The sequence below is a fragment of the Pongo abelii genome, chromosome 1, assembly GCF_028885655.2.
Source record: "Pongo abelii isolate AG06213 chromosome 1, NHGRI_mPonAbe1-v2.0_pri, whole genome shotgun sequence".
In the NCBI taxonomy this organism is placed as follows: domain Eukaryota; kingdom Metazoa; phylum Chordata; class Mammalia; order Primates; family Hominidae; genus Pongo; species Pongo abelii.
Genome location: NC_071985.2, coordinates 73,362,131 through 73,389,692, shown reverse-complemented (window position 1 = coordinate 73,389,692; position 27,562 = coordinate 73,362,131). Strand labels below are relative to the sequence as shown.

At 37.9% G+C, this 27,562-nt stretch overlaps 1 protein-coding gene across 1 annotated transcript in view; it reads left to right on the top strand.

Moving 5' to 3' along the window:
• PAPPA2 (pappalysin 2) overlaps positions 1 to 27,562 on the top strand; it is a 302,050-nt gene that overhangs the window by 19,805 nt on the left and 254,683 nt on the right. Inside the window, exon 3 of the mRNA XM_024232330.2 lies at positions 21,064 to 22,135. Coding sequence (XP_024088098.2) covers positions 21,064 to 22,135 — 1,072 coding nt within the window. The remainder of the gene's footprint in view (positions 1 to 21,063; positions 22,136 to 27,562) is intronic.

The following is a 27,562-nucleotide window of genomic DNA, read 5'->3' as shown; positions in this document are numbered from 1 at the left end:
AGCTCTCCACCTCTGTTGAGGAACAGCCTCTGACACCTCCTCACATTCTAGATGCCCATTATGGAAACTGCAGCCAGTTAGCCATTGGACATTGATGTGCTGTTTATGGAATTCCATAGTCACAGGACCAGCAGAGAATATAGAATGCTCAGGAAATTTCACACTGGTTGTTCTTGAAGGTTATTAAAAATGATCAAAATGACACGCCAAAAAAAATCACGTGTTTAAAATTACTCAGGAGATTTCTCTTTCTCTCTCTCTATCTCTCTCTCTGTTTTGGGGGTAATGACTAGACATAGAAAATATATTACTTTTTCAACTAAATAATTTAGTTAGAGGAAAAATAATTTAAAGTTGCTCAAATGTACTGAGGTAATGGATGGTATTGGAGCAAAGTATTGACTCTGGAGAAAATTGTCGAAGATGAGTGGGGAGTGACAAGTCTGGTTATGACTCTTAATTCTTCCTGATCCCTAGTAGGTAATATCAAAGTGGATGAAAAGCTGGCATGCTTTTAGAGGGGGGCACTGTGGGCAGAGCTGTGCTGGGTCAAGTCAGTAACTGTTCTCGTTGTGGAGAGTGACTGGTGTATGTATGTGTGTGTGTGTTGGGTGGGAAAGGGTAATAATTGGATTTTTTTTTTAATTAGGGGAAATGGAGTTTTTAGAGTGTCGTGTGACACATCATGGTTTGAGAGGATACCGTTGACATCTCTGCTAACTATCTCTTGTTGATTCATTCCATTAGTGAATTACTTATTTACCATAGGCAAGATGTTGGCCTTGATACAAATGAATGTGGAGAAGTACAAGGCAGGATTTCCCAGCTGTCAACTTATAATACAGTTGAAGATATAGGCCTATATATGTTAAAATGATAATAATATAAGCCAGGAATAATAATATGGAATATTTATTATGTGCTGAGCATAATAAGTACTGTGTTTTACATGTACGAATTAATTTAGTCTTCTCCAGGACTGTATAAATTAATACTATTACTGTCTCCATTTACTGAATGGGGAAAATGACGTATTGAGGATTTCTTTATGTTGCTGGAGACAGTAGAGCTATTAAGTTTGGTTTATCTAGTAATTTAGCTAGTTGATCTAGCTGGTGGCTCTAGCCCTACCATTTGATTTTTTACCTAGGATATTGTTTACCATTTAAAAAAAAAAATTTCAATTGACTGCTGGGCAGCTCCCTTTGGCTATTTGTGGGTCTAGATCAAGGCTTAGAGAGTTTGGGAAGTTGAGAATGGGGCAGACTTGTCCTGTGAGATTCTCATGAGGCTCCTGAAGCTATTGGCTACTCTTTAGAAAGCACATGATAACTCCAGGTTGACTACCTAGGTAACTTTTACTGATCCCTGTGGGTTACTTTTTCTGCAAGAAAATACAGGGATGCTTTGCATAGTGATGTTTTGGTTAACAACAGACCATGTATACGATAGTGGCCACATAAGATTATAATACCATATTTTTACTGTACCTTTTCTATGTTTAGGTATGTTTAGATACACAAATACCATTTGTTTTACAGTTGCCTACAGTATCCAGTACAGTCACATGCTTTACAGGTTTGTAGCCTAGAGGCAATAGGCTGTACCATATAGCCTCGGTATGTTCTAGGCTTGTGTAAATGCACTCTGTGATGTTCACACAATGACAAAATTGCCTAATGACACATTCTTCAGAACATATCCTGGTTGTTAAGCAGTGCGTGACACCCAGGCAGTAGGTGATGAGTGCCTAAAGCCATGTTTATTCTTGCTGGATGGCCAAGGAAGCTTCCTTAGGAAGGAGACCCCTGCTGCTCCAGATTTATCTCAGGTCAATGGCATGCTGGACCTGGTTCTTTGCAGCTGTGGGCTTCACAGTGACCCAAGCCCTTTGCTTTCTTGACTTTCCACAGTGTGCAAAATTCCTTTAATTAACCCCGAGCCCATGCAGAAATGGAAATGGTCAGTTGGCAAATATTTATCTATTTTTGTCCTCACATTGTCATTATTATTATAATTTTTTAATATAATCATTATAATTTTTAACAAATAAATCTGATTAGATCACCATCTGCCATGTCTTACCTCTGAACCTTCAGTGGCTCCTGATTTGTCACCCAGAGTATAAAGTCAAATCTGGTTCACTCTTATTCAATGTCCTTTATGATCTACTCCAATGAACATATCTGGTTTTCATGCCAGTGCCCTGCATGCAGTGTATGATTCACTCATGAATTTGTATATTCAACAAGTATTTATTAAATATCTAATATGTGCTAGGTTCTGTTCCAGGCACTGGAGATATGGCAGCAAACCAGACAAAAATGCCCATAATTAATAACAGCTAACATTTTTGAGTTACTATAGTTAGGCTTTATGTGTGTTAATGTATTTAATCTTCAAATGAGGTAGATATATCATTAGTTTTATTCTAGAGATAAGCAGACTCAGATAAGTGGTTTATTGTAGAAGTTTAACAAATACTTTTCCTGTAAATCTTTACTTAGGAAATTAACACCTATTTATTGTTTTATAAATAGGTGTTAATAATTCTCTGACCATTTGGGTCAGAGCATATGTATTGTCCCAGAACTTACTTTGTTTTCTAATAAGTAGGCCGTGAATATTTTCCTGTGTTCCTAAATATTCTTCTCAAGTGTGATTTTTTAATGGTAGGGTAGTATTCTATTGTTCAGATGGACTGTACTCTTTCTCTATTATAAATAACGCTGTTATGAACATCCATGTTCATCCTTAGCTCTTGGGTTGTTTCCTTAACAATGATTCCTAGAAGTGAAATTACAGGGCTGGAGAGTGAGGCTGTTTTTGGTAAATGGTTGCTAAATGGTTTTCTGGAGTGGTTTACTAATTTTCTCTCACTGCAGCAGTGCATGAGTGTGCCCTTTTCCCCACAGTGTCACCAAATCTAGAGACCGTTATTGTTCTTCCTCTTTGCCAACTTAAAGGACAAGAGTTTTAATCTTGACTTCATTTGCATTTTCTTGAGACCAAAGACTGAAAATTTGTATTTCTTTTTTGAGTTACCCCATCAGTGTCTTTCCACCCTTTACTTTTTTTTCTATTGCTGTCACCCAATGTTACTGTGCAGGTGATTTGTAAGTAGAGAGAAGTGTCCCAAATGGTCACTAGGGAAACATGTCAATGGGCTGTATATGTGTGTGTGTGTTTGTGTGTGTCTGTCATAAGTGAGGTGAAGGTAGGAGTGGAGACTAACCTGAGTGTGTTGATTGTATTGAGCCACTAGATAAGTCTCTGTCCATTACTCACTGCTAACAAAGGCCCATCCTCAGGAAACAGATTGTGGTCTGCCCTGATTTGGAGTCCTGCTCCTCAGTGTATGGTTTGAGATTCAGCAGTATCAGTTTCTCCTGATAGTCTATTGGAATGCAGAATTTCAGGCACCGTTTGAGACTTGCTAAATCAGAATCTGCATTTATTCAGATCCCTGGGTTGTTCATATCCACAGTAAAATCCGAGAAGCTCCAGACTTGTCTTTCAGGAGGTCTGTGTGCAGTTTCAGCTTGACTTCCAGATAGGTACTGCTGATTTTAGATAGTGTAGAAAATGTTGATGCTTCTGATTTAGCTCCCTGCTTTTCCCCCATTCCTAATGACTAATAATAATAACTGTAAGAGTAGCTAATATTTATTGATACTGTGCCAGGAACCACGCCAACTTCCTTCTATGGGCATCATATGCAGGCCACCTCTTCAACTCCTTTAGATTCTTATCCCCCATCTCACCATTCTATGTTTTCCTGTTCTCTCAGGCAATCACCAGAGCAAGCCCCGTGCTCTCCCTGCAAATCTGCTTCATTGACTTCCACCCTGCACACGGGTGGCCTAAGGAAAGCCAGGGGAATCTCCTCTCCTGTTTTCTATTATCCTTGCACATGAAAGCATGACTACAATAAAAATAGACTGTAATGAGAAGGTGAAAAATTTACTGGAAAGGTGCTAGTGAAACAGTCCCCAGGAGGTTTTTCCCTCTCTGTGCACTTATTTGTAAAAGCCTGGAGTCACAGACAAAAAGCTAAGCCTAATCCTGTCTTAAAGGAAAGTTATCTAGAACAGCTGAAAAACACCTCCCCAAGCTTCTTTTTTCACTTTCTCCCACTCTTCCTGCTCACACAGTCCTGCTCTCTGCCAGGTTTGCCTGATCTTTGATGGATGGCTTTTTTTCCTTCTCCTCCTTGGTTTTTTTATTCCCCTTATGCTCTCTCTGGGGGGTCGGGGTGTTGGATAAGTAGTTCTGCAGAAGGCTGCACGTACGTGTGTGGGATGGCCACAGGCATAACATCCTGAGAGAGGACCTTGCCTCGTAGCATGTTGATTTATGGTCATGACCTAACCTGGCCCTGTTTTTGCTCATTTTCCTCCTAAAAACAAACTTGCACCACACAGCATGTTTTTTTAGTTACCAGAGTTGATGACACTGCATGACTCCTCTGTTTTTTTGAATAGAGCTTCACCTTCCTGGAAGCTGATGGGGCTTCTTGGAGAAGCAGGACTCTCACTCCTAACTTTAATCCTCCCAGAGGTACAGAGCAGAACTCTGCCATGAGGGTTTCCTGGAAGTGAGATTCCATGGATGTGTCTGTGCCAAGAGCAGCATTTCTGCCTGGGCCTTATCTTCATCTTCTACCACCTTGGCTTGTTGTTAAATGATCTCCTCTGCGAGACTCTGCCATGGATAAATGTTCCCTCCAGAATGAGGCTTTGTCCAAGAAAAGCTGTCAATAAGATTTATCACATATGCTGTATTCTAACTGTGTAGGATCTAGAAGAAAGCATCTTAGTATGTGATGGCTGTGGAAAAGCTCATCTAATGTTATGGGGAAAATCAACCACATGTAGTTGCAGAGCAAGGGGCATGCTCAGTCCCCTTGGATCATTCTTCTAGGTCAGGTGCACTTGCAAGGTTACTAGGGTTCCCCAAGACTGGTGGGAAATGCTCCTTTTCTGAGTCAAGACTCTCACGACTTCATTTGACTTCAGGAGCAGGGTGGGAACAAGGAAATACGACCCATCCTTTCTTGCTCCTGTGGTAAATTCATAGATGTCTAAGATAGGCTCTTGTCATCAAGGGACTCAGATTCCTTCACAAATAGCAGCAGTTCAACAAGGCTCAGCAACCTGTAACAAGATCGCTTTTACTAAGGTAGTCAAGGAAGACTTCATAGACAGGATGAAACTTAAGGTAAGTTTTGAAGGGCATATCCATAGAAGGGAGGCATTTCAGACAAAGAGAGAGATATGTATTGATAACGTATATCAGGCCTATATAACCTCTCAGAAAGGGGCACTTTTTGCTTTTCCATTTAGTAAACACTCTGAAATAAGTTGGCACAATGTTCCTGAAATACCTGGCTTTGAGGAAGAAAAGGGTATGATATGGCGCCTTTCCCCTTTTGTCGCTACCATAAAATAAGAACACCAAGGACAGGTGGATTTCTGACAGTTCTTAGAAGATATTTTTCTCACTTTTTAATTAACTTTTATAATTCCCAGGGTGGATTATACTTTTCCTCCTCATTAGGGTGGTGGGGGCACTTTTGAAGGATAACCCACTCTATCTGGTCTTGTGGTCAGGTGACTCCATTCTGTCAAAACCCACAGACAGAAGGTTCCAGTAGGGGAGAGGGGAGCTTTCTAGTAGAGAAAGGGTGAACAATCAGAGCATTTGAGAGGCAGAAGCAGTCCCTAGCTGGGCTATCTCACTTTTCTTTTTGTTACATTCCCATCAAATACAGATTTCTACTGTGCCAGGTACATACCAAATGGGGAACAGGAAAAAGGAGGAAGTGGGGATTGAAGCCGCTTGTTTGGAAGTGAGTTTTCTGTTGTATGCTCTTCCCATTAGCCCCTCCTTATCTTGGGGTCCTCTAGAAGTGATTACTAAATGTTATGTGTCAAAAGCCTGCAGGGTCACCCATAAATTTTACCAAATGTTCGGCAAGGCAGCCTGTCAATTTAGTAATGGCCAACAGGGAGATATAAACAGCTGGGCCAGCCACTCTGTTCTTTCCTCCAAACTATTTCCTGGTGTGGATGTCAGTCTATACATTTTTTTGAGTCAGATCCCAGTCATCTGCTAGTAGTGGTCTGCAAATTTGTTAATGTCACGCTCACCAGCCCATGTCACTCTTCTTGCCCCAAAATAACAATTAAGAACTAATTATTTAGTATTTAAAATGTTTTCGTGTAGTAGAAAGAGCATGGGCTTTTTGCCAAATAGACTTGGTTTTGATACCTTTCAGGCATTTGCTAACTGTGAGATGGTGGATAACTTGCTCAACTTCTCTGATTCTCAGTTTTTTGGTCTGATACACTCAGCTCATACATTTATGGTAGAGGTTAATAGAGTGGCACGTGTGCAACATCTAGAGCAGCAGACATTTGCAATTTTTCATTTAGTTTTTAAATCGATATGTAATAATTGTATATATTTATGAAGTATGTAGTGATCACATCTCAGTAATTAGCATTTCCTTCATCTGAAACATTTATCTTTTTTTGTATTGGGAAAATTCAATATCTTCTCTTCTAGCTATTAAAAAATATATCATATATTATTTTAACCATAGTCATCCTACAGTTCTATAGAGCACTAGAACTTATTCCTCCTACCTAGCTGTAGTTCTGTATCCTTTAACAAATTTATCCCTATCTCCCTCTTCCTGCTACCCTTCCAAGCCTCTAAAACCTCTGTCCTACCTTTTACTTCTAAGAGATCAACTTTTTAAGCTTCTGCATATGAATGAGAACATGAAATGTTTAACTTTCTGTTCCTGGCTTATTTCACTTAACATAATGTCCTCCAGTTCTATCTGTGTTGCTGCAAATGACAGGATTTCATTCTTTTTTTATGGCTGAATAATATTAAATTGTGTTTATACATTGCATTTTCTTTATCTATTCATCCGTTGTTGGGCACTTGGGTTGATTCTGTATATTGGCTATTGTGAACAGTGCTGCAAAAACATACTGATTTCCTTTGCTTTGCATAAATGCCCAGTAATAGGACTGCTGAATTATAGGATAGTTCTATTTATAGTTTTATGAAGAACCTCCATGCTGTTCTCCATAGTGGCTGTACTAGTTTACATTCCCACTAACAGTATATAAGAGTTCCTTTTTCTCTTCATCATTGCCAGCATTTTTTTTTTGTCTTTTTAATAATAACCATCCCAACTGGGGTAAAATGATATCTTATTGTGATTTTGATAGGCATTTCCCTGATAATTAATAATGTTGAGCAGTGTTTCATATATTTGTTGGCTATTGTATGTCTTCTTTTGAGAAATATCTGTTCAGATCATTGCTCATTTTTTCATCTGATTATTTGTACTTTTGCCATTGAAATGTTTGAGTTTTTTGTATATTCTGGATATTAAACCACTGTTGGATGAATAGTTGCAACTATTTTCTCCCATTCTTTAGATTGTCTTTTCACTATTTCAGTTGTTTCTTTTGCTGTGCAAAAGCTTCTATTTCAATAGTTTTTTCATTTGTTGCCTGTGCTGTTGAAGTCTTATTCATAAAATCTTTTCCCAAACCAACATCCTGAAGTGTTTCCCCTATATTTTCTTCTAGCAGCTTTATCGTTTTGTGTCTTACATTTAGGTCTTTAATCCATTTTGAATTTTTTTTTTAATAGGGTGAGAGGTGGGAGTCTAGTTTCCTTCTTCAGCATATGGGTATCCAGTTTTCTGAGCACCGTTTATTGAAAAGATTTTCCCTTCCGCAATCAACGTACTTGATACCTTAGTCAAAAATCAGTTGTTGTAGATACATGAATTAATTTCTGGGTTCTCTATTATGTTCCATTGGTCTATTTGCCTATTTTTATGCCAGTACAATGCTATTTTGGTTACTATAGCTTTGTAGTAAATTTTAAAGTCTGGTAGTGTGATGCCTCCAGCTTTGTTCTTTTTGCTCAGGATTGTGTTAGCTATTTGAGGTCTTTTGTGGTTCCCTGCAAAATTTTAGGATTGTGTTTTCTATTTTTATGAAGAATGTCATGGTATTTTGATAGGAGTTGCATTGATATGTACATTGCTTTTGTTAGCATGGTCATTTTCACAATATTCTTTAAATCCATTAATATGAGATGTCTTTTCATTTATTTGTGCCTTCTTTATTTCTTTCATCAGTGTGTTATAGTTTTCCTTGTAGAGATCTTTTACATCCTTGGTTACACTTATTCCCAGGTATTTTATTGCTTCTGTAGCTATTCTAAATGAGATTCCTTTCTTGATTTCTTTTTTAGATTGATCGCTGTTAGCATATAAAAATGTTACTGATTTTGGTATGTTGATTTTGTATCCTGCACCTTTACTGAATTTATCAGTTATAAGAGTTTTTGTTTTTTTTTAATTTTTATTTATTTTTTGGGGGGGTAGAGTGTTTAGATTTTTCTTTTTTTCTTTCTTTCTTTCTTTTTTTTTTTTTTGAGACGGAATCTCACTCTGTCACCCAGGCTGGAGTGCAGTGGCACAATCTCGGCTCACTGCAAGCTCCGCCTCCCGGGTTCACGCCATTCTCCTGCCTCAGCTTCCCGAGTAGCTGGGCCTACAGGTGCCCACCACCAGGCCCGGCTAAATTTTTTTTGTATTTTTAGTAGAGACGGGGTTTTACCATGTTAGCCAGGATAGTCTCGATCTCCTGACCTTGTGATCCGCCCACCTTGGCCTCCCAAAGTGTTGGGATTGCAGGCGTGAGCCACCGCGCTTGGCCTAGGTTTTTCTTTATGTAAGATCACTTCATTTACAAATGGACAATTTTACTTGCTTCTTTCCAATTTGGATGCCTTTTGTTTTCTTCTCTTGCCTAATTGCTCTGGCTAGGACTTCCAGTGCTATGTCAAATAAGAGTGGTGAGAGTGGGCATCCTTGTCTTTTTCCAGTTCTTAGAGAAAACACTTTTTGCTTTTCCCTGTTCAGTATGATATTAGCAGTCACTTATGGCCTTTATTGTGTTAAGGTACTTTCTTTCTACCTAATTTATGGAAGATTTTATTATTAAAGGATGTTGAATTTTATTAAATGCTTTTTCCGTAATATATTCGCTGAAATGAATAAATAATTTTTGCACCATTTTTGCATCTCTGGGATGAATCCCACTTGATCATGGTGTATGTTTCTTTTTGATGTGCTGTTAGATTTGGTTTGCTAATATTTTGTTGAGGATTTTAACATCTATATTTATTAGATATTGGTAGGTAATTTTCTTTTTTTGCTGTATCCTTGTCTGGTTTTGGTATTAGGGTTATGCTGGCCTAGCAGAATGAGTTTAGAAGAACTGCCTTGCCTTAAATTTTTTTGGATTAGTTTGAAAATAATTCATATTAGTTATTTAAAGTTTTGTTTGAATTTTATAGTGAAGCAGTGAAGACTTTTCTTTGTTGAGATACTTTTTAAATCACCAATTCAGTCTTGTTACCTGTTATTGATCTGTTCAAGTTTTTTATCTCTTCTTGGTTAAATCTTGGCAGGTTGCATGGTCCAGGTATTTATCCATTTCCTCTAGGCTTTTTAATTTATTGAAAGATTCATAATAGTCTCTAATGATATTTTGTATTTCTGTGGCATGAATTATAACATCTTCTCATTTCTGATTTTATTTATTTGGGCCTTTTTCTTTTTTTAACTCTAGCTAATGGCTTGTCCATTTTGTATATCTTTTCAAAAAACCAAGTTTTTGTTTCATTGAACTTTCTTAGTCTCTCTTTTGTTTATTTTTCCTTTTATTTTCATTTATTTCCTTCTACTAATTTTTGGTTTTGTTTGTACTTGCTTTTCTCATCGTTTGAGGTGCATTGTTACGTTGTTATTTTTTGAAATATTTCCAATTTTTGATGTAGGTTTTTATTGCTATAATCTTGTCTCAATACTGCTTTGGCTGTGTTCCATAGGTTTTGGTATGTTGTGTTTCTCTTTTCATTTTTTTGAGAAATTTATGTATTATCTTATTATTTCTTCACCCATTAGATATTCAGGAGTATGTTGTTTAATTTCCATGTATTTTTATGGTTTCAAAAATGTTCCTATTATTATTATTGATTTTTCATTTTATTCCATTGTGGTCAGATAAGATATTTGATGTTATTTATTTTATTTGTTTATTTATTTTTTAGCGACATGGTCTCACTATGTTGCCTAGATTGGTCTTAAACTCCTGGGCTCAAGTGAGCCACCTGTCTCGGCCTACCAAAATGGTGGGATTACAGGCATGAGCCACTGTGTCTGGCTGACGTTGATTTTTAAAATTATTTTGAGGCTAGGCATAATGGCTCACACCTGTAATCCTAGCACTTTGGGAGGCTGAGGTGGGAGGACTGCTCAAGCCCAAGAGTTTGAGACCAGCCTGGGCAACATAGTAAGACCCTATCTCCACTAAAAATTAAAAAATTAGGTAGCTGTGGTGGCGTACACCTATAGTCCCAGCTACTTGAGAGGATGAGGTGGGAGGATTGTTTGCACTCAGGAGGTTGAGGCTGTACTGCCACTGAACTCCAGCCTGAGAGACAGAGCAAAACCCTCTCTAGAAAAAAAATTGCATTGACACCTGTTTTGTGTCCTAATGTTTGGCCAATACTGGAGAATGTTACATGTACTGATAAAAAGAATGTGTATTCTGCAGCTGTTGTGTGAAATGTTCTGTAAATTTCCATTAGATCCATTCAGTCTATAGACCAGTTCAAATCTTATGGGCTTTTTAGTTGATATTACATCTAGTTGATCTGTCCAATGCTGAGAATGGGTATTGGGGTCTAGCTCTCCCTTTAGATCTGATAATATTTGCTTTATATATCTGGGTGCTCTTGTGTTGGGTGCATATGTACATACGTAATTGTTATATCCTCTCGCTGAATTGATCCTGCTGTTATTATATAATGCATTTTTGTTTTTCTTTTTAGTTTTTGACTTAAAATCTGTTTTATTGTATATAAGTATAGCTTCTCCTGTTCATTTTTTATTTCCATTTGCATGGAATATTGTTTTTCACTTTCAGTCTATGCGTGTCTTTACAGGTGAATTGAGTTTCTTATAGGCAACATATAGTTGGATCTTTTAAAAATCCCTTTGGTCAATGTATATTTTTTAGTTGGGGAATTTAGTTCGTTTTATTGATTGTTTCTCATTGTTTTGTATATTCTTTATTTCTTACTTTCTCTCTTTGTTTATTTTTGTGTTTGGCATGGTTTTCTGCAGTGATAAGGTTTAATTTATTTCTTTTTCTTTCTTTTTTATTTTTTTGAGATGGTGTCTTGCTCTGTCGCCCAGGTTGGAATGCAGTGGTGCGACCTTGGCTCAGTGCAACCTCTGCCTCCTGGGTTGAAGCAATTCGCTGCCTCAACCTCCTGAGTAGCTGGGATTACAGGTGTGCACCAGCACACTTGGCTAATTTTTGTATTTTGTATTTTAGTAGAGATGGGTTTTCACCATCTTGGCCAGGCTGGTCTTAAACTCCTGACCTTGTGATCTACCCATCTTGGCCTCCCAAAGTGCTAGGATTACAGGCATGAGCCACTGTGCCTGGCCTGATTTGTTTCTTTTTTGTATATTCGCCCTATCTGCAAGTTTTGTACTTTCATATGTTTTCATGAACACATGCAGTTACTATCTTTTTGCTTCCAGAGGTAAGACTCCCTTAAACATTTCTTGTAAGGCTGACCTAGTGGTGATGAATTCCCCAGGTTTCTGGTTATCTGAGAAAAACTTTATTTCTCCTTCATTTCTAAGAATAGCTTTGCTGGGTATAGTATTCTTGGCTGATGGATTTGTTTGTTTTTTTTCTTTTAGTACTTCGAATATTTCATTCCATTCTTTCTGGCCTGTACATTTTTTGCTGAGACATCTGCAATTAGGCTAATGGGTATTCCCTTATATGTGACTTGGTATTATATTTTTCTCTAGCTATTTTTGTCTTTGACTTTTGGCAAAACTCAAATATGCCTTGGAGACGACTTGTTTGGATTAAATATATTTGGAGACTTTTGAGTTTATTGGATCTGAATGTCTACCCCTTTTCTAAGACATGAGAAGTTTTTCACTATTATTTCATTAAATAAGTTTCCCTCACCTTTTCTTTTTTCTTCTCTTTCTGCAACTCCCATAATGCCAATATTTGTTCACTTACTGATGTTTCATACATTTTTGTAGGCTTTTTTTTATTCTTTAAAATATATATTTTTTGTCTGCCTGAGTTATTCCAAAAGATCTATCTTCAAGTCCATAAATTCTTTCTTCTACTTGCTCTAATTTGTTGTTTAAGTTCTTGATTGTACTTTTTATTGTTTTATTCATTGAATTATCCAGCATCAAGATATCTGTTTGGTTCTTTTCTTATGATATTTCTTTATTGAATTTCTCATTCAAATAATGAATTTTTTAATTTTGTTTAATCATCTATCTGTCTCTTAATATCTATCTCTTATATCTGTTATCTATCTCTTATATCTCACTGATTTTCCTTAAGATTATTATTTTGAATTGTTTTTAGTATTTTGTATATTTCTTTATAATTGAATTTCATTACTTTAGAATTGTTTTGTTCCTTTGGAGGTGCAATGTTTCCTTGATTTTCTGTTTGATATGTTCTTACATTGATTTCTGTGCATCCAGTAGAACAGTCACCTCTTCCAATTTTATGAAATAGATTTATAGAAAAAGGCTTAGTTCTTTTTCTGTGTGTTCGTGTGTTTTGTTTTTTACTTTTACATTTGTTTTAATTTACATGTTTGATAAAAATTGTTCAGATATTTTGCCTCAAATACAATTCTATTTTTTTTTGGCAGTAAATCCAGGAAGGATTATTTTTTATTAGACTTTTTTCTTCAAAAAAAAAAAAAAAAAAAAGAAACAGGGATACATGTGCAGAATGTGCGGGTTTGTTACATAGATATTTGTATGCCATGGTGGTTTGCTGCATCTATTGACCCATCCTCTAAGTTCCCTTCCCTCACCCCCATACCCTAACAGGCCCTGGTGTGTGTTGTTCCCCTCTCTGTGTCCACGTGTTCTCAGTAGTCAGCTCCCACATATGAGTGAGGACATGCGGTGTTTGGTTTTCTGTTCCTGTGTTAGTTGGCTGAGGATGATGACTTCAAGCTTCATCCATGGCTGTGCAAAGGACATGATCTCTTTCCTTTTTATGGCTGCATAGTATTCCATGGTGTATATGTACCACATTTTCTTTATCCAGTCTATCACTGATGGGCATTTGGGTTGGTTCCATGTCTTTGCTATTGTAAATAGTGCTGCAATAAATATATGTGTGCATGTGTCTTTATAGTAGAATGATTTATATTTCTTTGGGTCTATGTCCACTAATGTGATTGCTGGGTCAAATGGTATTTCTGGTTCTGGATCCTTGAGAAATCACCATACTGTCTTCCACAGAGGATGAATTAATTTACATTCTCACTGACAGTGTAAAAGCTTTCCTATTTCTCCACATCCTCGCCAGCATCTATTGTTTCCTGATTTTTTAATAATCACCATTATAACTGGCATGAGATGGTGTCTCATTGTGGTTTTGATTTGCATTTCTCTAATGATCAGTGATGTTGAGCTTTTTTTCATATGTTTGTTGGCCACATAAATGTCTTCTTTTGAGAAGTGTTTGTTCATACCCTTGGCCCACTTTTTGATGAGTTGTTTGTTTTTTTTCTTGTAAATATGTTTAAGTTCCTCATAAATTCTGGATATTAGACCTTTGTCAGATGGATAGATTGCAAAAATTTTCAACCATTTTGTAGGTCGGCTGTTCACTCTGATGATAGTTTCTTTTGCTGTGCAGAAGCTCTTTAGTTTAATTAGATCCCATTTGTTGATTCTGGCTTTTGTTGCAATTGTTTTTGGCATTTTTCTCATGAAGTCTTTGCCCATGCCTATGTTCTGAATGGTATTGCCTAGGTTTTCTTCTAGAGTTTTTATGGTTTGGGGTTTTACATTTAAGTCTTTAATCCATCTTGAGTTAATTTTTGTGTAAGGTGTAAGGAAGGGGTTCAGTTTCAGTTTTCTGACTATGGCTTGCCAGTTTTCCCAGCACCATTTACTGAATAGAAGATCCTTTCCCCATTGCCTATTTTTGACAGGTTTGTTGAAGATCAGATGGTTGTAGATGTGTGGTGTGATTTCTGAGGTCTCTGTTCTACTCCATTGGTCTTTATGTCTGTTTTGGTAATAGGAGGACCATGCTGTGTTGGTTACTGTAGACTTGTAGTATGGTTTGAAGTCAGGTAGCATGATGCCTCCAGCTTTGTTCTCTTTGCTTAGGATTGTCTTGGCTATACAGGGTCTTCTTTGATTCTATATGAAATTTAAAATAGTTGATGGGAGCAGCAAACCAACATGGCACACGTATACCTATGTAATAAACCTGCACGTTGTGCACATGTACCCTAGAAATTAAAGTATAATAATAAAATTTAAAAAAAGAAATTTAAAATAGTTTTTTTTTCTAATTCTGTGAAGAATGTCAATGGTAATTTGATGGGAGTAGCATTGAATCTATACATTACTTTGGGCCGTATGGCCATTTTCACAATATTGATTCTTCCTATCCATGAGGATGGAATGTTTTTCCATTTGTTTGTGTCCTCTCATATCCTTGAGCAGTGGTTTGTAGTTCTTCTTGAAGAGATCCTTCGTATCATTTGTTGGCTGTATTCCTAAGTATTTTATTCTCTTTGTAGTGATTGTGAATGGGAGTTCATTCATGATTTGGTTCTCCACTTGTCTGTTGTTGGTGTAAAGGAATTCTTGTGATTTTTCACATTGATTTTGTATCCTGAGACTTTGTTGAAGTTGCTTATCAGTTCAAGAAGTTTTTGGGCTGAGATGATGGAGTTTTCTAAATGTAAAATCATGTCATCTGCAAACAAAGAAAACTTGTCTTCCTCTCTTCCTCTTTGAATACCCTTTATTTCTATCTCTTGCCTGATTGCCCTGGCCAGAACTTCCAATACTATGTCAGATAGGAGAGGTGAGAGAGGGCATCATTGGAAAAAGACTTATTTCTATAGATGGGTCTTAGGGTGTCAGTTAGGTAGGATGTCTTGGCTTTAATTCCACATGGACACAGTAGTCTCTAGTCAGTTTCTTCAGCTGTAATTCATGCTAGTGATTTTTGTATCTCAGTGGCCTAGGCTGCAAGAGTTTGTGGCAGCAGTGGCACAACTTTGCTGGATGTGTGCTTGCTGGGCTATTTCTTAGGTGGAGGGAGGGATGTGAGTGCACATAATGTCCATGGTAAGTCAGCTAGCTGGGGGTCTGGCTCACTGAGGTTGGGGCTATGAGCCTGTTACTCTGGCCAGGGGTGTGGGCATACAGCTGCTTGGCTGCCCTGGGGGTGTGTCCTTGAGGGGCAAGCCCACTGGGCTGTTTTTCAGGCCTCAGGAACAGGCACACAGTCATTTGGTCAGTCTGAAGATGTGTCTGCCCAAGGTGGCCTGCCAAGCTGGTTTTCAGGACTTTGTTGTGGGTGGGGGCATGTCCACCAGGGATAGAGTTGCACACAGTAGACAAATTATAAAAGATAATTCAAGTCTCTTTATCTCTTTTTGGCGTAAGCAGCAGATACCCTGAGCATCAAGAAAAAACTCAAGTAATGGAAAGAAGCAGGATTACTACTTTACAAGGGCCACATTCAAAACTTTTTTTTTCATGAAACAGCTGTTTGTAACTCTATCTATAATGTTCACTGCTTTATTAGAATTTTTCATAGTCTCTTTGGAGGACTATATTCCAGTTTGAGAGAAAACCTTTCTCCTTGAGGATAATTGACTCTATCAATTCCAAGTGCTGGTAATTAATGATAGTAGGGAACTGGATGCAAATGATGTTTGCTAAGACCCATGTGAGCATATTGCTCTGTTAAGAGACCCATGGTCTCTAAGTACAATTTTTGGAGTTGAGAGCAGGAATACAATTAATGAGATATCCTCCCTCAATTTACTTTCTCTGGAAACTCAGATTAAATACAAGGTAAGGTGCTTAAACAGTTTTAAATTTAGTAAACATATATGATGGAAGCCAGTTGAGAAAATGATTTTTACAGTTTTAAGATGATGTGGTCCAAATGTTTGGCTTCCACACTACCACCATCTTTTGAGTTACATCATTTGATCTGATTTTTCTAATCCATGGGCTATCATAGTTCAGTTTAGTGTTGAGTAATTTCATAAATCATATTCATGTACTGGTCCCTCTGTTCTTTCCAAGAATGTGGCTTTGATGAATAAACAACAGTTATAACATGTTTGTTTCTATCTCACGTACATCCAAAATTATAAAATCTCAATGTTGCACAAACTCAAGAGTTTCACCAAGTATATTGTATTGGCTTGGACTTCGTTGGTTTTGTCAGTCTTTATTCTGCTAGACTGAGAAGAAGAAGTCTCCTAAATGTGTGATTCTGTAATTTTTCCTTTGAAACAAAGTTCATCTTGCTTTTTCTTAATGAGGTCAAGAAAGTAGGGCTGAGGGTCCCTCCTGAGAGCATGTGGGGACCTGTGCAGGCTGCTCTATGACCCCAATTTGTAGCTAGAGAATGAGGAAGAGCAGACCTGGGATGGACACATTTTGTTCACAGGTACAGTTGGTCACTGGGTCCTCCAGTAGACATGTTGTGGCTGAAAACTGAGAGTATAGGCAATATTTACCCCCTTTTAAATTACAGAAAATGATATTATCAGCAGAGCAGCCACATTTAACTTTAGTAGTCAAAAGGAAAAGGAGACACTTGGCAGCTTGCAATTGCTTTCCTTTTTAGTCTTTACAGTAATGGAATCAACTCAAACTGGTTCATCAGAGCCAATTGTACACATCTCTTCCCAAACCCATGTTCAGTGACATCATACTGGTAACTTAAAATTGGCCATTGTGGGAGTAATTTGTATCACAGAAATTGGCAAATGTTGCAGATCAGGACTTGGATTTTTTTTTTAATCTTCAGAGGACCAGTTGTTAAATATTTACTAGCATACTACTAGTTTTATATCTAATTTGTTATTTCCTTTGATAACACATCATGAAACTCCTTCTCCTCATCATAGCTAATGTTTATTAATCACTTTATTTGAGCTGAACACTGTGCTAAGATACTTCACATGTGTTATTTTATTTAATTCTCACAACAACCTCATGAGGTTTAAGTCTCAGCTTGTGGTTGAAGGATGCTGAAGATGCACAGATTTTATTTCTCAGGTAAAACTTTCAAATAAGGGAACCAGAGCTCAATAAGGTGATATAACTTTTTTTTGAGATGATACAGCATGTAAGTGGTAGATTGTAGAATATAATTTCTGGCTGACTCATGCTTTTAACCACATGCACTATGGTCTTTCCCAGCACAGGTTTTGTAGAAAACTGTTCTGGGCTCAAAATAATGATATCTTGGTTCTAGTGCACTCTCTGCACCCAGTCTGACACCTAATCTCTCAGAGCCTCAGTGTCTGCATCTATAAAATAAGGCCAATGATAATAACTCTGCCTGCCTCAGAGGATGGTTTTACCACTTAAATAATAGTGTACAAAAGATTTATTTGGAAAGCTTAAGGACTATATAAATGGGAGATAACATTACAGGCTAAGTAAAAGTAAATATAGTCACACACACGCACACACACACACACACACAAAATTCCAGTGTAGAAGATTTGGCTGAAGTGAGTAATTTATATAAAGGCAGGTTCTGAGGACTCTTATAATGAATATTACTGGGTAAACTGGCAGGATGTTGGGCTTGGCAATATCTGATTTTATCTCTTGGAATTCTTTGGCTTTGGCACTCTCTAGCCTTCCCAGACAGTCTGACTGGTGATCAAGGTAGCCCTAATCTCATGGGCAGATTTGGGTGGTGGATGCCTTCTAGGAATCAAATTGTTAACAAGACAGGTCAGTGTTGGGAAGTTGACATTTAATGACTTTAGGGAGAATTTCTGCTATGTTATGACCATGTTTTAATAAAGAGGTCCTTTTGCTGCTCCCATAGCTATTTATACTTTCAATAGTCAGCATACTCCATTGTTATTAATTTCAGGTTTATTTTCTGCACTATATTGAACTCTCCATGATATCATATAATTATTTGATCACTGTAGAATCTCCAGCACCAAGTACTGAGATTGGCAGATAGTATTGCTTTGTAAATATCTACCAAACTTGCACTTGCATGGGTGAGCTAACTTAGTCTGTTTCTGTGCACTTATTCATAACAGGTCCTTGTTTATCCTAACTACTTCTCATTCCATTAGTTTGCTGAATTAATGAACAAGTATGTATCACTGTTGCATAGGCACCTTGGACAAATCTAAGATCCCTGATCTAGTATAATTTTTAAACAAATGATTTAAAAGAATTTCAGATGATCTTTACATTTTCATGTCTGATTTAACTTACCATTGATATCAATCTTGCTAACTTTCCTTCACTGGATGAAAAATACTAAGGCTCTCAACTTATGTCTTCTGCATTTTGTTCTACTAAGCGCAGTGAGGAACTTGATTTCTTTTGTAATATGGTATAAGCTCTCAATATGGCTTCAAAATAGTCTGTATTTGTGAAAGCTTCACATGTGACTCTGATCCACAACTAGAGTTGCTGGCATTAAGTTAGAGAATTCTATTTGTTAAGTATGCCTTTTTAACTGGAAGGAGTGCAGGATAGTGCTTCAGCAACTATGTACTCTATTTTCCTACAGATGAAGTATGAACAATGGTAATAAAGCAAGTAAAATGTAGTTATCTAAGCAGCTAGTGAGGTTCTTCATTTGCTGCTTGGACATCTTAATAAATTAGAGAGCAAATAATCATTACTTTGGTAATCATTCAAAATAATACTTCTACATACTGGCTACATCTCACAACTATTATAGATGATGTTAGTGCTCTTGGCTATAAATCTTTTTTGATGTAATTGCTAAAACTTACACTAATCAGAACTAGACTAGTATAATCAGAGTGGTCCATCTTCTATTTATTATTTCAAGAAGTTAGAAATATCATTTCAGATACATTATTAATAACTTTATACCTTTCTATGAGACAAATAAGAACAATTATATTTTTGATAATAGACTAGAAGTTCTAAGGACAGCAAATTAAAGTGTTTAAAATTGCAAGTAGATGTCTGGCAGGTAATCATGCTAATTATCTGGTAACTTATATGTCAAGCCTAACAATTTATATATCTGAATGCATGCATCTACCTGTTTGTATGCATCAAATATAAAGTAACCTCCCCAGTACTTTCTCTTAAAGATCAGCAAATAGCTGATAGATTAATAACTCCATGGTCCTGATATTCAATATTGCAGCCCATGTGCTCATAGGTCAGACAGATAATTAAAGCTACTTACTACTTATTAAAATAAGTGGACCAGGAGAAAGTATGAATCAGGGAACTTAGTATTAATCTCACTAGATTTGTTTGCTTTTTTGAAAATCCTCTCAATACAAAAGTTTGCAGAGGAGTATTCCTTACACTTCTTTAACAGATAGACCCCAGTGTGAAAACAATAACAACTAAAACCCCAGAACCAAAATCAGAACACCCCATTGTACTGTAACTAGTCATCACTAGTAATTCAAACTATAGTTGTTAGAATTACTGGGTTAGGGAGGAAATATTTTTGCTAAAAAGTACTTTTATTTTATAAACCATGAGTTATTAATTTATGCTGAAGACAGAAGAGAAGATATTCTATCACTTTTGGAAATATAACACTTGTAAAGCACTTACCTGCCATCAGAATAGGAAGCCTCATGGGTTATAAATCTAGACTGTCTAAGGAGAATTATTGTTGGACTGGATTGTATAGATCAGTGAACAAATAAAAGTCTTATTTAACAAGCTTGGGGAGAATGACTCTTGATGTTTACCCAGGCATCTGATCCAAAGACTAGTATATTTTTCCATCATTTATTCATCAGTGCAAGCAATATTTATTAAGCATTTCCTATGTGATGTACTGACTTCATGTGATTTATTAGTAAAAGCTATTCCTGAGAGACTATGTACTAGAAGAGGTACTGAGGAGGAGATGGTGGGTAAACTGAAGATGGGTTAGTAGGAACATTTAAGGCTTCCAAACTGCCTGAGTCCCAACCGTGATCACGCCACATCAGAAAGTTTGTGTCTGTTCCTGCTGCCAACTTATTAATGATCTAACTATTTATGGGTGTTCTACCCTTTGTTTATTCTACTAGATTTAATAGCCCTGTGCCTGTAAATGCCCTGGGCCTGCCCTGAGCAAGGCAGGTAGTGTATGATAGGACCTTTACTAATCTGGAAACAGTCTGCTTCTGTACGGTGGTGGGTGGTATTGGATATAGAACAGTCATTCTACTAACTCAGTGATTAGTTTTTTAGGCTAGGACCATGGGGCAGTGCCATATTGCTTTCTCTGGGGAACAGTTGTTCACTGTAGATGGCTATCCTTACCCATGAGAGGTATTAGAGGGAATAGTGTGCTAGGAATCATGTCTGGGATGTTACCATCTTCTCTAAAAAGACTCCCTAATTAATCAACTCCTTGTTTTCCCTATGAGCATCATCCTTTTAATGTTCAGTAGAGAAAAATCACCTTCCAGAGGGTAGGAGATGGCTGTCATTTGCAATAAGTATGACTACTCTCATGGCTTCTGAGGAAATGGAAAAAGCTAGGATCAATGAGGAAAGGCATGGACTTAAAGCCAGTCATGAGCATGAAGCACATTCGTGATGGAGTGCTAGAGGATTCTTGCCATTTGCATTGAACATCTGCTTTCCAGCTTCCATTTTAGTTATGTAAACATACCAGAATGAGTTAACTTGGGTGGAATCTCAAATCATTCCTTTTGGGGATAGGACATGCCAGAACGGCCTGATATAGGGATATGAACAGGCATCTCAGGTGAGAAATCTGTGTCACTTACTTTATTCTCCATTAAAAACCTGCATTCTTGTTATTTACATGGGCTTTCTTCTCCCTTTCTCCATTCCTCTTTGTATCTGGTATCTATCTCTTCCCTCGATTCTTCCTTCTTTCCCAGGTGTGTTTGATAACTGCTCCCACACTGTCAGTGACAAAGGCTGGGCCCTGGGGATCCGCTCAGGGAAGGACAAGGGAAAGCGGGATGCTCGCTTCTTCTTCTCCCTCTGCACCGACCGCATGAAGAAAGCCACTATCTTGATTAGCCACAGTCGCTACCAACCAGGCACATGGACCCATGTGGCAGCCACTTATGATGGACGGCGCATGGCCCTGTATGTGGATGGCACTCAGGTGGCTAGCAGTCTAGACCAGTCTGGTCCCCTGAACAGCCCCTTCATGGCATCTTGCCGCTCTTTGCTCCTGGGGGGAGACAGCTCTGAGGATGGGCACTATTTCCGTGGACACGTGGGCACACTGGTTTTCTGGTCGACCGCCCTGCCACAAAGCCATTTTCAGCACAGTTCTCAGCATTCAAGTGGGGAGGAGGAAGCGACTGACTTGGTCCTGACAGCGAGCTTTGAGCCTGTGAACACAGAGTGGGTTCCCTTTAGAGATGAGAAGTACCCACGACTTGAGGTTCTCCAGGGCTTTGAGCCAGAGCCTGAGATTCTGTCGCCTTTGCGGCCCCCACTCTGTGGGCAAACAGTTTGTGACAATGTGGAATTGATCTCCCAGTACAATAGATACTGGCCCCTTCGGGGAGAGAAGGTGATACGCTACCAGGTGGTGAACATCTGTGATGATGAGGGCCTAAACCCCATTGTGAGTGAGGAGCAGATTCGTCTGCAGCACAAGGCACTGAATGAGGCCTTCAGCCGCTACAACATCAGCTGGCAGCTGAGCGTCCACCAGGTCCACAATTCCACCCTGCGACACCGGGTTGTGCTTGTGAACTGTGAGCCCAGCAAGATTGGCAATGACCATTGCGACCCCGAGTGTGAGCACCCACTCACAGGCTATGATGGGGGTGACTGCCGCCTGCAGGGCCGCTGCTACTCCTGGAACCGCAGGGATGGGCTCTGTCACGTGGAGTGTAACAACATGCTGAACGACTTTGATGACGGAGACTGCTGCGACCCCCAGGTGGCTGATGTGCGCAAGACCTGCTTTGACCCTGACTCACCCAAGAGGTAAGGGACTGGGGTTTGGGGTGTCCTACTTGTAGGATGCATTTCTAACATCATTTTATCTGTTTGGTTTTGGAGGCAAATGTGTTCACACACTCCCTGAATAAGACATTAATCCACCCCATCAAACAGTATTAAGCTTTTGTGAAGTGCTAGGTGTTCTGTTAGGTAATTAAGAACACAGATGACTGAGACAAGAGACAGTCCTCACAAAACTCACAGTTTGTGGGGCAGAAAGCTGTGTACACAGTGTGAAGCGCACCCAAAAGCATATCCACCAGGTACTTGGGGCACAGGAAAGCTAAACAACTTACTCTACCAGAGGAGGCCAGGAAATCTTCATGGAGAACAAACAAGGCATCCAGGCATAGAAACCAGTCAATACTAATTACATGTGACAATACTTCCTATAGTCTTAGCATCTTGGCAAAGTAATACAGATCTGTGAAAAGGTGTTAGGTCTATTTAGTCTAAGCAGTTCAGCAGTTTGGTAAAGTTTCGTGTTATATCTCGCCACTAGTCTCCTTTAGGTGACTGGGATCTTTCACTGTTGCCCCATTAAATTCCATTCTTTGTGCGGCATCCAGAAGGATCTTTTTAAAAAGGTAAGTTGGATCCTGTCATTTCTCGTCTTAAGATTTTTTCCTCCACTGCACTCAGAATACAATCTGAACCCCCTACCTGACACACAGCCTCTTAATGCAATCTGGCTTCTGTCTACCTCTCCATCCCCACCCACATAACACAGCCTCACTGACTTGATTCTGTTCCATTGAACAGATCAAGCTTTTTTCTGCCCTCAGGACTTTTATGTGCTGTTCCATCTTCTTGGAATCCTCCTTTCCTTAATATTCCCATGATGGGCTCTCTCTTGTCATTCAAATACCTACTTAGATGTTACCACCTGGGAGGCCTTTCCTAATCCCTCAAATTAAAGCATCTATCAATTACTGTTACATCAACTAATTTAAATTTCCTGTGTAACACTTAGTACTTCAGATAATTTTTCTTTCACATTCATGTGTTTTTCTGTTTTTCCTCTGTTTGGAATATCAGCTCCATGAGATCGGGTCCCTTGTCTATTCTGTTAACCACTATATTCCCAAGGCCTAGAATAGCAGCTGACATTTAGTTGTTTAAGTTGATGAATAAATGGATCTGATGTGTCTCTTGTTCTGAGACAGAAGACTTAAGAAGATTCTCATTTGATGGCTGTTGCAGGGGTTGGACATAATAGTGGAGGATAAGAAAGTAGGTAGGTAGCTAGTGAACTTGTTAATATGTGTATGTGGACAAGGTATCCCCAGTACACAACTGGTGCCTTTGTTCAAATTATGAAAAGGCTTACCTGACATAGGGTACAGGGCTGGTGGGAGGTGGGGGAACAGGATCTCAGCTTCCACCCAATGCCTTGATGGCTACTTTTGTATTGGACACCATTTGCACAAGTAGTTCATGGTATCCCTGTGTGTGGGGAGTCCTCTTGATATGAGTTACCACTAATAGAGTGGCCTGTACTTCAAGCATGTGGTATCAAAAATCGAATATACAATTTGGAATCAAGGGACATGGTTAAATTTTGGAGTCCTTGCTACTTAACTAGGTTTGCAAGTTACGCAAGTCACGTTCAGAAACTCAGAAGTCTTGTCTATAAAGTAAGGATGATTACAGTAATACCTTGCATTATCAGTATTTTCAGATTATTTTGTGAATCAAATGAAATAAAGTATAGGAAAGTAGCTCTAAAGTTTTCAAAGCACACAAATAGTTCTAAAATAAGATTAGTTCTTATTAAGGCTGACAGATAGGAAGCTTTTATTTACATAGTAATGCAAAGAGAACTAATCAAATTATCAGAACTATTTGTATAAGAAAATTCTGTTTGGAACAATGAGAACACATGGACACAGGGAGAGGAACATCATGTACCGGGGTCTGTCACGGGCTGGGGGGCTAGGGGAGGGATAGCATTAGGAGAAACACCTAATGTAGATGATGGGTTGATGGGCACAGCAAACCACCATGGCACGTGTATACCTATGTAACAAACCTGCACGTTCTGCACATGTATCCCAGAACTTAAAGTATAATTTTAAAAAAAAGAAGAAAAGAAAATTGTGTTTGGGTTTGGTTTTTAGATTTTGGTAACCTTAAGCAGAAGCTAAACCTCACTAACAGCAGTGGTTAGCAACACTTAGGATCCCCCAGATAAATGAGAAAGTCTGGTCTCCTAGTTTATAGTAATAACCCACTGCCCTGTCTGAGAGAGCTGTCTTTCAAGGTACCCAGGTATTATTCTCCTCAGAGTTTCCCTTTATTTCTCTGAGTTCCTATCACACTGCCCTTATCTGGGTGTTTATAACTTACTCACCTCACTGCCTGCAGAAGGGGAACTCACTCCTATTTATAGACCCAGTAGTGTTTTGAACCTTTATTCATAAGTGACTCTTTTACCCCCCACATATAAAACCTGCTTTGTGGAATACAAAGGAAATATTTATACTTTTTGATAGTTAAAAATACTAACTCAAAGTAAAAAAGTGCTCATGGTTTAAAATATCAAATTATACCAAAAGACAGAAGGAAGAAAAACAGTGTCCTGCCTAACTCTTCCCCATTCTTCTCCACACTCTGTCCTTGCTCTGCACAGGTTACTATATTTATTTTTTTCACCGGTTTTTTTCTGGTAGTTTCCTGTACACCTCCAAATATTATATTTATATTGCTTGGTTCATCAATTTTAAACATTATCCATTGATTTCTTATGATAGAGACAAGACTAACTCTCTTACATTATCTCCTTCCTTGCCCTTTTATCCTTCCATATAATTACTATTTTTTGTTGAATCAATTGTATGTATTATAGTATTATGACTGTGAAATGTTAATTGTTGCAGAACAAAGTACTATTCTATTATTATATTTCTTTTTTGCACAGCTTCTTCCCATTCCCAGCCCCACCCCTTGAGTCTCTATTTTTCCTTCCTTCCTTCTTTTATTCTTTCTTGATATTCTTGATGGTTTTCAAATGCTTTATTTTACCCGCTAATTTGTAGAATATATTTATGAAAATGTTCCTCTCCTCTGAGCTGTTCTAACACTAAATAAAACTCTTCTTCTTCACCCTTAAAAAATGTTTTTTACACTCCTCTAGAGCTCTGCCTTCTAGTTAATTCTATTCTCTTCTTCCAGTCTTGGCCAGTTATCTTTAGGTATGCTGCACAGTTGTCATCCTGGGACTTCTCTTCAATGCGTTTTTTTTGGGGGGGTTAGAGCCACTGTGTCCTGAATTACATGAATATCTCTTAATTTACTACCTTATTTTACTGGAAAGCATCCTCAAGTAAATTTCTAAGAAAAGATGTTTCAGGTAATCTTTTCTGAAAATGCACTTCTCAGAATGTTTTTATTCTGCCTTCATACAAAATTGATAGTTTGACTTGGTATAAAATTTTGAATTGAAAAACAGTTTATCTCAAACTTATGAAGAAATTGATTAATTACTTCTAGCTTCTGTTCTGATAATTGTGTGTATTTTTATAGGTGTGTGTGTGTGTGTATACATGTATACACCCATATATGTATATATGTATGTACATATATATATTTATATATATATATACACACACAAATATATTTGTATATTCTTTTAGAATCTTATCCTTAGCCTTGTTAGACTAGGGATTTGTAAGATTATTTTTTAGGGATTGCCTTTTATTGTTCTTTTGTTGAACACTGTTCAATTTGGACACTTATGCCCTTTGTCTCTGGAAAAATCTCTTAAACTGTTACTTTGATATTTCTTCATTCAGTTTTCTCTGTTCTCTTTGTTACCCCTGATACTCCTGGGGATGAATCTACTGAACTTAGTCTTTTTCTCTTTTCTCTCCTACGTTCTCTTTGTTAGTTTGTTCTACTTTTTTTTTTTTTGAGATTTCTTTGAGTCTTTCAATGCTTTTTTTACTTTTATATTTTAGCAATCATACTTTAAAAACCTTCTTATTCTTTGATTATTTTTAATGTAATCTTAAAAAATTTTAAGATAAGCATTTTCAAAGATAAAAATGTGATTCATTTGGAATTGTTTTTTTGTGTGTTATATCCAATGCATCTGAAGTCGACTTTTCTTTTTTACTATATTTTAAATTCATGACTATCCTTTATGCTGGTGACTTTCCTTAAATGTCTAATGCTTATTCACAGTAGAAACCACACTTTTAAATCTCTACCTATGACGATCTAAGAAAGAATAATTATCTATGAATTTTCTCTTTTGAAAAAAGAAATTTGAAGGCAGAAACATAGTGGAGGAGAGAGGTTTTCTTTCTTCGCAGCTCTCTTATACTTATTTTGTGTGTAGGTCTTTTCTGCCTTCCCTATGCTATTTTTTGTGCTGAATTTTTATTATTAAAAATATTAATTTTTTATGACTCTTGGCAAGAGCAATATTTTGAAAAATCATTATTTATCAAGCTTCTATGATGTGCTAGGCATGGTAAGGTAAGCAGAGGGACACACATAAAGACTATGGAAAGGATAAGGGCTAATGATTTAGAGAAGTTCAGTAATTTTATCTAAATTCTCTGGGTTTAAATCCAGGCTGAGGCATTAAAAGCAGAACATGGGGGATGGCTTTTCTTTGTCATGGCTTAGATTGCCTGAAAGGACTTTTGATTCATAGAGATATAGATCTTTGGGCTTCCATGAGGTCCTGTGACTTGGTGGAGTTAGTCTCTGAACTAGATTAGCTTTGTAGAGCCTCCCTATTATTACAATTAAATCACAGAGCTCAAGCTCACAATTCCATTATACTGTTACTCTGAAAGGACTCAACTTTGAGAAATGCTTTGCGAGTCATCTATTGAGTGGAGTGCTCCAGGCACAGAGTCTTTCCACTCACAGTGGAAGCACCTTCCACTGTCAGGGGAGAGTAGTAGAAAGTGGGGGACAGACCTACAAATAGATCACTAACATTCGAATGCAAGGGTTGATGTATGAACAACTCTCCTCACTTCCCAAATCCTGTTCAGTCTTCCTGCTATGGTTCCAATGTGTCTCCCAAAGTTCATATTTCCTGCTATGGTTCCAATGTGTCTCCCAAAGTTCATATGTTAAAAATTTAATACCTGAAGCAACAGTGTTGAGAGGTGAAAATGTTAAGAGACACTTAGGTCATGAGAGCTCTGCCCTCATGAATGGATTAATGCTGTTATCACAGGAGTGAGTTTCTGATAAAAAGATGAGTTTGCTACCCCTCTTTCATGTCTGCTTTCTTGCACTTCTGTCTTCTGCAATGGGATGATGAAGCAAGAGGACCTTCACTAGATGCAGGCCCCTCGAGCTTGGACTTTACAGCCTCCAGAACTGCAGGAAATTAATCTCTTTTTTTCATAAATTACCCATTCTCATGTATTCTGCTATGGCAGCACA